Below are 13789 nucleotides of genomic sequence, written 5' to 3' on the forward strand. Positions count from 1 at the left end.
TGCCAAGGTGTGTACCCCCACGCCGGTTTGTCTCACGAAAGGGGCATCTGTAGACGTTGTTGCGAGAGTCCAGCCCCTATTCTCACGCACAAAGCACACGGACAGGCACAGCGCGCTTAGTTCCTCCCTCGACGCTTCCTCACTGTGAGAGTGCGACCATGTCGCTCTCATCATCGTATCACGATGCTCGAGGCACAGCGCAGAGGGGTGTCGGTAGCCACAGTCGTTCCTCCGGAAGACCGACCCTGGTGCGTTCACCTATGTCGCATGCGGGGAGAGCCAGGGCAAGTCGGCGATCCACACCGAGGGCGTCCTCTTTGGGTCCGGCATTGCATCGCAAGGCATCCGCTTCTCCTGCTGCACCTTCCAGATTGATCGGTACCACTCCCACAGACCCACAAGTGCCCTCGTCGCAGGTCGATGTGACGGACACTCGGGATGCTATAGTGTCAGTTGGGGTCCTGACATCAGCTGCGCTGACACAGTCGGTTATTCAAACTGAAGGCCGTGTCACAGCTTCCCAGTCGCTACGGCCGTCGCGGCTACGCGGCAACTCTCTCGACGGCGGCTCAACCGCTGCGTCCACCAATTTATCCCGCCGCATCGCGCAGCAACGTCTTCTTGTGGAGCCAGCGACCGTCACATCGGCTGGTGATGCACCGTGGCGTATTTCTGGACGTTGTCCATCGGTGCAATCATCTCAGAGCTGTGCCACGCGCCAGTCTTCGGCCAAGGCGATGGACTGTACCGGCTCCTTGTCTCCACAACCCACCGTTGCGGCCACGTTGCTCAAGTCGCCCGGTGTCTCCCACCTTCGCCCGCTTCAGTCGAGCAAAAAGGCGGATTACCTCAACTTAGCCCATCAGCGCAGCTTTATGGGACGGTTCCGTTGTGCCACTCCAGTGGTGGTGCGCACCCCGGCTGCGACTACGTCTCATTCGAACCGCGCACCGTCAACTGCCGACGACTCCGCGCTGTTGCACCTGGACAGCCGTGGGGAAGAGCAGAGGGAAGCGGCAGCGGCCGCTGCGTGTGGCACAACCGACTATGCAACTGGTGAGGATGGCTGCGCCAGTCCTTCTGCCATTCCCGACGAGCGCAGGCAGGGTGTCGAGGCCGACGCACAACATGCCGTTGACGAGTCCCCTCCGTACGCAGTGGCTGCCGGCCATCCTTCCTTGCTGGCTGCTGCTGAGGGGTTTTCGCCGCACTTAGGGCGCCGCGCATCTGCCGCTGGGATGTCGATTGCTAGCAGCGGGAAGATGAGGCGCGGCGCGGGTCGGGGCCGACCTTCGTCGGTCCTCAACGGAGCTCACCCACGCGCTCTTCTACTCTCTTCATCTGCGTCAGCTGTCGTGCTGTCGACGCGAACGACGGTGTCTGCCAGCGTGAAGGGGGGGCCTTTCGCTGCCAACGGTGAGGTGCCCGCCGCGAACATGGAGGCGCTGGCGAAGTCCGGTTTGCACACGACGCTGTGGTTGGCCCGACAGGATGGCGTACTGGAGGTGCGTAGCATGGCGAACCACAATCAGGTGCTGGCCAGCCTTCCTCTCCGTGACATGCGAGTCGTCATCACCTCCCTGACAGAGGTCTGCGGCAACCGCGTCGTCGCCGGATACACGGACGGTTCGCTGCGCGTCTACGATGCCGTCACGATGAAGCAAACGGCGGAGCATCATGTACATACGGCTGCCGTGACGTGTCTGCTCTACGTGCGCAGCGCCCCGCGCCTCTCCTTGCCCACCAATATTGATACAGAGCCGCACGACAAGCGTGGGTCAGCACCAACCCAGTCACTGTTGCTCACGGGCTCACTCGACCGCTTTATTGTGGTTTGGGAGGCCGCGAGCATGTGTTGCCTGCACAAACTGAAGGGAAGCTTGCGCAGCATCTGCGCACTTGCGGCGACCACCACTGGTGGGTACGCTTTCAGCGGCTCGGACGACGGGACGCTGCGCATGTGGGACGTCGTACAAGGCGACCAGCTGACGATTACGAAAGAGGAGCGCGCTAATCTTGCGAAAAGCGGCAGTGGCGTGAATTCGTCTATACCTGCCCCGCCGCCGCCCTCGCAGCAGCAGCAACAGCAGCTAGCGCCGGCATCGGCCGCTGTCCCTGCGGCGGCGGCGGGGCAGTCACGCAGTTCGGTGTCTTTCCGTGCCTTGCACGACGTTCAGGCTCAGTCGGACCGGATGGCGAGCGCCAGCACACCCACAGCTCACTCGTCATGCGTCGTCCAGTATTCGTTGCTGGCCTCGGTGTCGGAGAGTGCCAGCAACTTTGCGGCCTCCGGCCCGTCTCCTCTTTCGATTTCCCCAGCTGTGGCAAGCAGTCGTCACCACCGCTCCCTGGAGCACTACAGCGCTATCAAGAAAAGCCCCCTAGACAACTGCGCCGGTGCTCGCGGAGGGCCCGTTGCCATACGCGGCACTCATCCCCTAACTCTCCCCGCTGACGATAGTGGTTGTGTGTCATCCTTGCCCTTGCACTCTCTGTCGTCGTCTCCCTTGATGCCCTCGGCGGTGGTTGCGTCCGTTGCGCCGGCGGGGGCGGGCATGTTATCCAGTCCGTTTCGTGAGGGCGGTATGTTGGTGGGCCCTAAGGGCGGTACCGCACCGCTGCACCGTGGCTTGGAGCGGGAGGCAGAGGCAAGGGACGAAGACAACGAGGGGGCAATGACCGACTCGGGCACGGCGGCGGACTGTCACCACGGTGATGCTGCCAGGTGCCCCTCCGCAAAGCGGCGCACGCTGCGCAGTCTCAAGAGAGACATAAAAAAGCGGGCGAAGGGCCTCCATGCAAAGCGGCGTGTCACGATCCTCTCGAGCATCAGCGGGAGGGGGCCGGAAGGGACCAAGACGAAAAGCGCATCCGCCTCCCCGGCCGCCGCCAAGTCGATGAAGCGCAAGAAGAGGGCACCGAAGAAAGTCACGAAGAGTACGACATTGGCGACGGAGTCGACACCGGTGCTCACGCGGAAGCTTTCGAACCTGTTGGAGCAGCGACTGGAATCGTGGCTGAACCTGTACCAGCAACGCGTGCTGCTCTCGGCGACGTCCATGCGGCTTACGCAGCTCATATCTGCCGGGTATGACGCGGTCGCCGCGGTCAATTGGCCAATCGAGTGCGCCCACACTGAGTGTGTGACAGCACTCACAGTGGTTGAGGACCGCCTACTCGTGAGCGCCTCGCGCGATGCCACGGCAAAGGTGTTTGCTCTACCTTCTGGCCAGTACGTTCGTACATTGTCTTCGTCGCGCCGCATGCCGCTCTCGGGCGTGCTCTATGACGCTAGCGTTCGGCGCCTCTACACCGCCTTCTCAGACGGCGGTGTCGCTGTGTACGACACCCGCTGCGCAGACTTGCCACTGCTCTCCCAGCTGCTGTCGCCGCACGCGATGCTCGCCTCCACTTTTGTGCTGCTTCGCACGGAGCCGATGCGGCGCTTTGTGTGGGCTGCCGCCGCGCAGGGAGAGGGGGCGTGTGGGACGTCACCCAACGGCGACAGCCTATCGTCGGTTGTTGTGGGCGCTGCTTATTTTGACAGGACCACCATGGCACATGGTCCCAACCAGACCTCTACGAGCTACCGTGTGGGCCAGCCGTCGCTGCGCGAGTTGAACGCGGCCGTTTCGCTGCAGCAGCTACAGCAGCAGCGGGCACTTCACCTTACCAAACAGGCGAAGCAGTCAGCTAATGGAGCGCTTGAAGAAATGGAGTTGGCGGGCATTCGTCGCTGTAGCTTCGTGGCGGCGCGTGCGCACATACGCCGGCAGGCGTGCTGCGTCTTTGTGCGTTGGCGGCAGTGGGCCTGGCGCCGTGCGCTGAGCTCGCAGTTCGAGGGTGCCGTTGCGGCACGAGCGAAGAGCTGCGTAGTAGCGCTACTCGGCCGCTACGCGCAACGGTGGCTGAACTGGACGCGTGCGCAGAAGAAGAAATCTGTAAGCGAGGTGCTGCGGGAGGTGCAATTGCGGGCAAGTGAGGTGGTGCTGCTCGCCGTCCGAAGCGAGGTGCGTGAGGGGCGTCGACACGTGTGGTCGTCGATGGCCAATATCATGGAGAGGCAACAACAGATTGCTTTACTCGTCTGTGCGTACAGCCGCTGGCGTGAGTTCCTACGAGCCCAACAGACACATCTGCGTCAGTCCGTGGCGTTCAACAAGTTGCTCTTGTCGATGAACGCCAGTTCCTACACCCCAAGCAGCTATACCTTGACTCAAATGACACGAAAGGCGGTGCGTAGTGCAAACCAGGCGAAAGCGCTGTGGATTTTGATGAAGAAGACTCAAAGCAGTCAGGCACACGCGAGCCTGCACCGCTGCTTTGACTTGTGGTGTGCGTGGGCTCAACAGCATCGGCGCGCTGCCGCCCTGGCAGCGGAGAGTCGAGAATGGGGTGCGGTAGAGCCGCTCTCAGCGATGCTGATTCAGCCACGGCAGCTGCGCCGTCGCTACTTTGCGCTGTGGCACGACTTTACCCTGTACGTGACACGCAGCGAGCGACTCTCTAGCGAGCGTGACACACTGGGGGTGGAGTGGGCCGCACTGCAGAAAGCGATAGAGATGCCAATGAAGGTGGGTAAAATGCAGGAAATGCTGAGCGCCGCGGAGTCCTCCACGGCTGATGCGGAGGCAGAGTCGAAGCGACTGGCAGCACGCCTAGAGACAGTGTCGAGTGAGGCGGTCACACTGCGTACCGAGGCAGCGTTGAACTTGCTTATCGCCGGCTACCGCATCCCAAGTGTGGTGCACGCGACAGCCCAGCCACGGCCACCCACAGGATCCGTGGCGACGGAGGCGTCGTCCACGGCCTCGCTGCACCGCGGCTCTGTCGCGTCGTCTATGTCAACGTTGCTGTCGAACAGTGGCTGCTGCGGTGGTGCGATGGTCTGGAGCCACTCGTCAAGCTTTGCAGATGTCGACTGGACAGAGGAAGAACGCGCGCACCGGCAGGAGGAGGATAAACTGCTGTTTGAAGTAAGTGCTGTGCTGCGCGCACTCAAGGGAAAAGCCATGCAGTACGACCGCGATGACAAACTGCTCTCCACCGCGCATGCGCTCGCGCTGCGGCTGCCCATCTACGAACCTGCCCACCGCGCGCAGACAAGCACCGAGGTTAACCCGGGCCAACACTCGCGGCTGTCCTCCCAACCGCAGCGGATGTCTCGCACGCTGTCGGCGTGGTCTGTCTCAAACGTAAAGAGCGGCGGGTCGACGACTGTGTCGAGACTTTCGCCGTCCTCGCAGAAGCGGAATCGGGCGACTTCCTTCGCTGCTGGACCAACCGGCAGCGCATCACCTTCCTCAGCCACCGTTGGCCTGTCGATGATGTCCTCTACGGCGCGCAACGTCACCAGCGCGGCGCAGATGTGGGCCGCTCAACCGGCGGAGGTGACGTACGCGTGTCTAGCGGACGCCTTCACCGCTGTCTACGCCAAGCTGAGTGGGCTCTTGCACACTGCTGCACTGGAGTGCGGTGTGGCGAATGTGACTAGTCTCAGTACGCCGACGCGGATGGCCAGCGGCACGCCGGGGTCTGCTACAGGAGACGATTCAACGATTTTTGTTCCTACTTCGTGGCTCACGCAGGTGCCGCTGAAGCAGCGCCGTGTCATGATGGGCGAGGTACTGAAACTTGTGACGCTGTTCGACAGCTTCACGGCGCACAACGACCTCCCTGTGGAGTGCGCCGGAAGCATCTCGACGCGTGGGAGCACCAGCTTCCGTTCTATGCCGCTCTGCAGCTTGTGCAGTCGCGATACCGCCATCGCATTGTTGGAGCACGCCTCGGTGTTGCTGGAACTTGTGGACCCACACTTGTGGCCTCGCCAGATTAAGCTAAACAACCTGCAAGACGCCTACGCTGCCGCGATTGCAGAGCTGAACCCCACCGTCTCCTCGGTGAGCTTCAGCGGCGCCGCTCCGCACAACACGACCGTCATCACTCCCAATAACGCGGGGAGTGGCGAGCCGCGCTCATCCCTGGAACCGGCGCCGCTGATGATGCAACCCCTCGGGCTGTGTCTTTCCGATGAGGCGCTACAAGACGCGACGACGCCGAGCATAACACAATCGTTCGGGCCATTGTCCACTGAGCGACGAACCAACCGCTCTGCCTCGAGCGTGCATAATGAACCAACGCAGATGACGCCGCTCGGCTCGGTGCTAGATGGCTACGTGCCCGCGCGTGTGTACAGCGCCGACGAGCGGCTGAGCAGCACACTGAAGAGTTTGGAGGGGGAGGGGGCCACGCCAAGGACGGAACCGCAGCACCTACGTCACCACAGCTTTTCCCAGCGCTCGTACTCTGGCATGTCGACTCCGCGCTCCTATACCTCACGCACCGCAACACCGTTGGTGGCGGGGACGGGCTCGAATACTCTGCTGGTGAAACCCTACTTAGGCTTTCGCGTCAACGTGGACCGTGACACGCAGACGATGCGGTGCACAACGATTAGCATCCGTGAGGTGACCCCGCAATACGTCAACGCCGAGGGCGCGGACGTTGACGGCCCAGCGCAGGTTGCTGGTCTGAAGGTAGGCGACCAACTCCTGCGCTTTGCTGGGTACACGGTGACTGACCTTGCCGCCTTTAACGCAGTCGTGTCGCGTCACGTGCACACCGGTGCGGAGCTGCCCGTGGTAATCCTGCGAAGCGGCGAGCAGCTCTGTAAGACGATTGTGGTGGGGAGCCGCACTGCTGCTGGTGGCTAAGTGCCACTGCAAAGAAGCCGCTTCAAGGTACCACAGAGAGAGAGAATCTCCGAGACACGATAGACACCTCGGATTGAGATGCCTGCCGTCTTCTTCCTCTCGTGGCTTCTCCATTACTCGCGCACTCGGCGGGAGTTTTCCTTTGTGCGTGAGAGTCTGCTCGCCTCTTTACCCGCTCGTCTTTTCTGAGTTTCTTTTCCATGTAGAGCACTGTTGCGCGTCTTCTTTGTACTTGCCTGCGCATATGCCCCTTTCCACGTTCTCGCTCTCCCCTTCTCCCGGCTCCCGCTGCCTGTGATGCGCCCCATTGTGTCCCTCGTTGCGTGGCTGCATAGTTTTGGGTGTGAGTCGACGCGACGGAAGTGGGGAGCGGTGAACAAGCAGAAGACAAAGTTGCCGTAATAGCTTGCCGGCCCTGTGCGCCGTTTCTCCCTCTCTCGGTCAAGAGCCATGAGCTCTTTCCCCTGTTACCCGCACGCGTGGGTGGCGATGTGTGCTTTTATCTTACCCTGTCGTCACGAAGCTGGGACGAGAAAAGCCAACACAATCATCAGTACTAGAGAGCAGGACTAGATGTGTGTGTGTGTGTGAAGCTGGGCATCCATTAACACTCCTTCATTGGCTGCTGAGGCGTCGTGCTCACCGCACTTTCCCCCTCCCTCCCCCCCTTTCTTTCGTTCCCCCTCGGTGTGCTCGTGCGCGCCGGCTTTGTGTGGTCGTCGACACACACACACGCCCAACACCAGTGAAAACGAAGTCAAACCACACAACAGCGACTATGCTCTGTTGTGTCTCTATTTCGCGTTCCGCCATGCTCTTCTCCTGAACTCACCTCCCCCTCCTCCTCCTCCTCCTCTCTGCCTGCACTCCACGCCTTTTCACCCGTTCTGCGTTGCGGCCTCATTCACATTCCTTCTTGCCCCACAACGCGATCACCACAACGTCTACCTCACCCACACATTTCTACAGCAGTGAAGGGAAACGCGCAGTTCATCATGGTTCGCATGCACGGCAACGGTCGGGGGAAGGCCTCGTCCGCGCTCCCCTACCGCCGCACTCCCCCGGCGTGGCTTAAGATCGCAAGCCGCAACGTGGTGAAGATGGTGTGCAAGAGCTCCCGTAAGGGTATGATGCCCAGTCAAATCGGTATGGAGCTGCGTGATTCCATGGGCATTGCCCAGGTGAAGAACGTGACAGGCCGCAAGATCCTGCGCATCCTCAAGCACAACGGTCTCGCCCCGGAGATCCCAGAGGATCTGTACTTCCTCGTGAAGCGCGCCACCCAGATGCGCAAGCACCTCGAACGCCACACGACGGACCGTGACACCAAGTACCGCCTCATTCTGGTCGAGTCCCGCATCCACCGCCTGGCCCGCTACTACAAGCGCGTCAAGCAGCTGCCGCCCACCTGGAAGTATGAGTCTAGCACGGCCTCCGCCATGGTTGCGTAAGGAGAGTTTGCGACCACCAGAGGGGGAGGATGTGATGCCGGAAGACGGATCACCGAGCTGCAGGCGCTTCGATGTGCTTACGGGCACGTGTGTGCATCTGTAGGCCTCTGTGTGTCCTCTTCCGCCCGCCTCCCGTCCTGCCTTGATGGCGGGGGGAATGCGCGTGAGCCGCTGCCCGCCCCCCCCCTTTTCTTGCATGCCCCTCGTTGTTTTCCTCACTTTTGTTTTATGATTTTGCTCTTCACCACTGCCCCCCCCCCCCTCTGGCAGCGCTCCCTCTTCTCTTTGCCTTTGTTCTCTGCGCGCCCCTTTCCTCTCGCCGCGCGGTGCGTGCGTGAGACGGGTATGGCGCGGATGTAGGAGATGGGGAAGCGAGGGTGGCATGGTGGTGGACACATGTCAGGACTACCAAAGCAATCAGAAAGGATGCAATGCGCTCACCACGAATCCCTCCTCCGTGGCTACCCGAGAGAGGGGGTGGGGACTCGCCGCCGCGGGGGGAGGTCGAAGCGACTTCTCGCTAATTCACAGCCTTCTCTGCGAGCCCCGCTTATCTCAAAGTCTACGCGCCAGCTGCTGTGCGTCTGTTTTGTGCCCTCGCCCCCGCTGTGCTGCCTTCCATCCCTCTGCAGCAGTCGCCACGCAGTGCACCTTTGTTCGTCTTTGAGAGGTGTGACACTCGCTCTATTCTGCGCGCGCCGACACACACCTACGTAAGCGAAGGAGAATGAGCCCCTTCGCTTCTCGTTGTCACGCGCCTGCTATCGCTCCCCCCCTCCCTGCCTCCCCAGCTCCTCCATCATTGTATACCTCCTTTTTTTGAGCGCGGTGCACTTCACCACATGCTCCGACGTTGGGATTCGCCATCACAGACGCGCGCATGTTACAGAGCTGCTAAAGCAGTCATTCACAAAATCATCTGACGCAACCACTCATCAGATTCTGCAGAAGCCCCCATTTCAGTCAAGACACATCTGCACACATATATATATTACCTTAGCGGAAACGCCTTCAAACAACATATTTGCTGCTACTCCTTCGTCTCTCCCCCTTCTGCGATTGTGCTCTCCATCGCCCCCCCCCCTCCCCCCGGGACCTCTCCCTCTCCAGCGGTGACATCTGAGTGGCTTTTTTGACGTTTTGGGTTATTGCTGGGTGGGTGCGCTTCTCCCTGTGAGCGCGTCTGCGTTGTTCTATATCGACAAGGTGGCGCTCATCAAGCCAAAGCTGTTGTGCTCTCTCTCTCTCTCTCCTTTGCCGAATACAAGCACATATTCATTTTGTTTTACCTTGGCTCTTTTGTCGCTTTCTCGAAATCCTCCTCGTAGCACACGGCAGGTACACTCAACCCTCCCCCTTCTTCCCTCCCTTCTCCCCCTCGCAGCTCATCCCTGTGTCTCCCTCTCTCTCTACACACGCTCACAGTTTCACAAGTGGTTCTCAGGCGCGCACTGGCACTGTGCACACTCTTTGTTGTTGTTGTTTTTCGGCTTGGCTCGCATTCAACCCCGTACGCAGCTTGGCCCTTCGGTCCTTTGCCTCTCCTCCCCCCTCCCTCGCCAACACCTTGTTCGTCTCGCTGCGTCTCTCTTTTTCTCTCTCTCTCTCTCCCTGCTCAACCTTTCAGTGCCTTCCTGACAATCTCCTCTCTCTATCCACAGTTCCCTCTACTAACTAAAGCGTGCGCGCTATCCATCAATGGCAACCAACGGCTGCTTCATTGCGGCACTGATAGCCCGCACTCATGATCGACTGCCTCTGTGCAGCTACACGGATGATAACTACAGCAACGCGAATGTGATTCGGCAGCAGGAGCAGCGCATTGTAGAACGGATGGAGTCACCGGCGGGTGGTAAGGACCGGGCGGCGGCGAAGGGGAGTTACTACGAGAGCTTTGACCACAAAGACAACATCTACTTTGCTTTCCAAGACGCGGCGACGGATTTGACGCTGGTCGTGGCGGTGAACAAATTGCTACTGCGAAACTCTGGCGACATCAATGGCATGAACAAGCTAGCTTGCGGGCTGCTCGACCTCATATTTGGGGAGTTCATTCAGATGTACACGCCGGCAGAGATTGGTGCACCAAACGTGAGAGCATACCAGTTTATCAAGTTTGACGCGACGCTGCGAAAGTGCGTGACGCGCATCATGCAGCAGGACCGCACCACTGGGGACCGCATTGTGGTTGGCTCCGGGCTGAGTGGCGGTAGTAGTGGGGCCGGCGCCGACTCTGGCCCAAGCGCTAGCGGTGGAGGGGCGAAGGGTATGATACGTCGCCAGGTCAACCCACAGTACGATGCGTTGCGACAGGAGATCACGGATGTGCACATGGTTATGCGCAAGAACCTGGAGGACCTCATGACGCGCGGCGAGGGACTCGACGCCATGACGAACTACTCAGCCGAGCTTGTGGACCAGAGCTCCCGCTACTACAAGAAGACGGTGCACATGAACCGCATGCGCCTCCTCAAGACGTACGGCCCGCCAGCAGCAATCGGAGTATTCCTTATTCTCTTCTTCTATTTGTACTTTTTCTGAGCTCTCGCGCGAGTAGGGCTGAAGGGAAGGGAGAGCAAGATCAATGACGGGGCTGTTCCGGGTGCATTCTCGACTGGGATACTACGCGTGGGCGACACGGATGACTTTGGCAAGGCAGTGTGAGGAGCAGCGGCGGCAGTCGAAGAGGTTCTGGGCTTAGATCTCTTCTTCCCTCTCTGTGCCCGCGCGCACACGTGTGCGTGTATTTGTGAGTGGCTCCGCTTGCTTTTCTCTTCTATAGATGAGTATAGGCATCCGTTCGTCTCTGTGCGTCTTTGGCGCCAACCGGCGATAGTGGGTAAAGAGGAGCGGGGGACAGACCAGTAGAGCTGAGTGACACGTCATCTTCCTCCCCCTGGTGTCAGAAGGTCATTGATGCCTTCCTCTCAAAGGACTTATTATACGCCACCATCGCCGACGAGCATTTGATTGATTTGCTCCTCAACACTAAACGTGAAACGCTAAAGATGGCGGAAGAATGTAATGGGGGGGTTGTGGTGCGTACCGGTGCAGATGATGGAGGCACTACGCCTCGCACCACCTTCTGCCTGTGTTTCGCCTTCCTTTGCGGGGCTGTGCTGACAAACGCACGCGAGTGTAGACGCGTTCACCCCCCCTTTTTTCGTGTGTGTGTGAAGTTGCCGGAGGTGACGTGGGGGGGGACGAGAGCGACAGTAGAGGCGTTGCCCCTTTTCGACCATTGCCCATCGCCGCAGTTCTTCCCCCCTCCCCTCCCCCTCTTCTGTGCAGGCAGAGTCGCACATCGCAAAAAATGCGTGTAGCGCATCTTCTGTTATGCTTCATCGCTCCGATTTCACTCTGCCCTTTCCCTTTCACTCTCGCCCTTCCTCTCTCTGCATTCGTTGGGGGCCTGTGTGTGGGTGTGGGGGTGTGGGTGTCCCTCTCTTTCTCTCTCTGACGGCTCACGTGTCTGCGTACCAACCAACCCGCGCCGGCCCTCCGCACGCGTATCTGCACGTGCGCATAGAAGTCCGCGACTTGTTTTCTGCTCGTTTTTCTTTCAAGCCGAACCATTTTTGATATTCATCACGCACGCCCCGCACTTCACATCGACACGTACACATACACACACACACACTTCCCTCAAACACGCATCAGTCGGCATTGCCAAAGAGGGTTTGTGTACATCGAATAGTCGCTTTGTTTGTTGGCAGCACTGACTGTTTCGTTGCCCTTCATCCACTGCACCACCACCACCCCATCAGCCCTTCCCCCTTCTTCTGCTTCTCAGCCTCTCATACTTCTCTCCTCTCATTATAGGCGATCTTCTGCAAATATGTCCAGTGAGATCGGGCTCCCGCGTCCTCAGGCACGTGAGGAGCGCCTTATGCACCCTGTGGAGTTTATCCAGCGCACTGCGCCGCGCCAGGAGGAGGTGCTGCGCATGAACAACATCCGCACAACGCACGGCTTGGGCGCCGCGACGGAGGTGGCGCTGACGGAGGTTACCCTGCTCGGCAGCCGCCGCCTCGGGGCTATGGCTAGCAGTAACACCCTCTACAACGCGTACCGCGGTAACTTCACGGAGCTGACTCCCTGCGACGTCTACGGCCTACCGGAGAACGATCCGAACGTGCAGCCGGCGCCGCGCGCGTTTGTGGAAAAGCAGTTCCACGGCCATGAACTGACGTTGAAGACGCTTGGCCTGTAAGGTGGAGAAGGACTGCATGTTTCCAGCCTGTGTGCCCCCCCGTGGAGGGGGTGGCGGTGGGATGCACGCTCACGTACAGACGCGTAGAAAAGTAATACAAAGTCCCACAGGGTGTGAAGAGCACGCATATCGACACACACACACACACACATAAAACGCTAAAAGGCCGCTTGCTGCTGCACACGCTTTCGCCTCTCCCCTCATTTGTGCTGGTTCCTCCGCCCTGTATGTCCCAGTCATTAACATCTTTGTGCATCATCGATGAAGAGTGTGAAGCGGCGGTGCTTGAAGGTGAATGCGACAGCCCTACGAGCGCGTACCGTGTGCACCTGATGACTGACAGTAGTGCATTTGTGTGTGTGTGTGGACACACCCAGAGATAAAGGTGGAGGGTGCTTCATCGGCTATTTCGTTTTATTGTCGTCGCTCTCTTTCAATGCTACTCTCCTTCGGTGTGAGTGTGCTCATGTGAATCCGTCTCTCTCAATCCCTGTGTACGCGTGTGCCTGTGTGCGGTACACGACGCTTTCTTGGTCTTGCGGTTGTTACCCATCGTGATGGTGTCGCCGTTGCAGCGCGAGGTGTTGCGTGTGTGTGTGTGTGTGTCTGTGCGGACACACTCTCGTTTCCGTTTTCATTTCTTTCCCTTTGGCTGACTTTACTGTCTCCCCTCCCTCCCTCCCTCCCTCCCTCACCCCTTTACACCCTCATCGCCTCGCCGTCTCGCTCTCTTCGGGGTCAGGGTGCAAATGAAAGAATGCGAAAGTGCACACAGCCAAAGAATACTCTTGGTCTAACGGCGGTGATGGCTTGCAGTGGGTCGCGTGTGTGCGGTTGCTGTTGTGCGTTGTCCAGTGCACAAAAGGTGGGGGAGGTCAAAGCACTAACGGATTCACGGGAAGCCCTCTCTTGCCCACGTCTACTAGTACCCCGCCCCCTCCTGCGAGCCCTTGTGTTGTATGACACAGCTCACCCACCACCGCTACGGCACCCAGCCACTGCAGTTCTCTAAAGGGCTCACGTCAGACCTCCCCCCTCCCCTCTGCCACACATGCGCCTCTCTTCTTCCTCTTTTGGCCACCTAAACCCTCTCCCCCTTCCTTACGCTGCATCACGCACCAACCACCACCAGTAGCGCAGTCGGCCGTTTCACCTGTCTTGTGTCCGTCCATCATTAGCACATCTCCCCGCACACCAAGCACAGTCGGCTTCCACACGGGCAGATGTAGGACAAAGCACCTACAGCTTACTTTCAATCGCTTTCGGCCAACGCTCTTCTTCCTCTGCTGGAGACTCCCCCATCTTCTCCCTCACACCGACTCTCGTTTTCCAGTGCTTCGGTGCCTCTAAATGTGCAAAGAGGCGAACGGAGACGCGCGTACGCCACGGCTACCTCACACCGACACGCAGGC

The 13789-nt window shown here is 59.6% G+C and overlaps 4 protein-coding genes across 4 annotated transcripts; all 4 read left to right on the plus strand.

The window, feature by feature from the left end:
- Positions 1–158: 158 nt before the first annotated feature.
- Positions 159–6713, plus strand: LPMP_190360 (hypothetical protein; the record flags this gene model as incomplete). Its single annotated transcript, XM_010699729.1, has 1 exon — positions 159–6713. The coding sequence occupies one exon, from the start codon at positions 159–161 to the stop codon at positions 6711–6713; it is 6555 nt and encodes a 2184-aa protein (XP_010698031.1).
- Positions 6714–7708: 995 nt separating this feature from the next.
- On the plus strand, positions 7709–8164 carry LPMP_190370 (40S ribosomal protein S13, putative; the record flags this gene model as incomplete). Its single annotated transcript, XM_010699730.1, has 1 exon — positions 7709–8164. The coding sequence occupies one exon, from the start codon at positions 7709–7711 to the stop codon at positions 8162–8164; it is 456 nt and encodes a 151-aa protein (XP_010698032.1).
- A 1698-nt stretch (positions 8165–9862) lies between these two features.
- LPMP_190380 (Qc-SNARE protein, putative) lies at positions 9863–10705 on the plus strand (the record flags this gene model as incomplete). Its single annotated transcript, XM_010699731.1, has 1 exon — positions 9863–10705. One exon carries the CDS (start codon positions 9863–9865, stop codon positions 10703–10705), a length of 843 nt encoding a protein of 280 aa, XP_010698033.1.
- A 1297-nt stretch (positions 10706–12002) lies between these two features.
- LPMP_190390 (proteasome maturation factor, putative) lies at positions 12003–12377 on the plus strand (the record flags this gene model as incomplete). The annotated part of the gene is made up of 1 exon (XM_010699732.1): positions 12003–12377. One exon carries the CDS (start codon positions 12003–12005, stop codon positions 12375–12377), a length of 375 nt encoding a protein of 124 aa, XP_010698034.1.
- Between the last annotated feature and the right edge of the window lie 1412 nt (positions 12378–13789).

The sequence above is a fragment of the Leishmania panamensis genome, assembly GCF_000755165.1.
Source record: "Leishmania panamensis strain MHOM/PA/94/PSC-1 chromosome 19 sequence".
NCBI classification, from domain to species: domain Eukaryota; phylum Euglenozoa; class Kinetoplastea; order Trypanosomatida; family Trypanosomatidae; genus Leishmania; species Leishmania panamensis.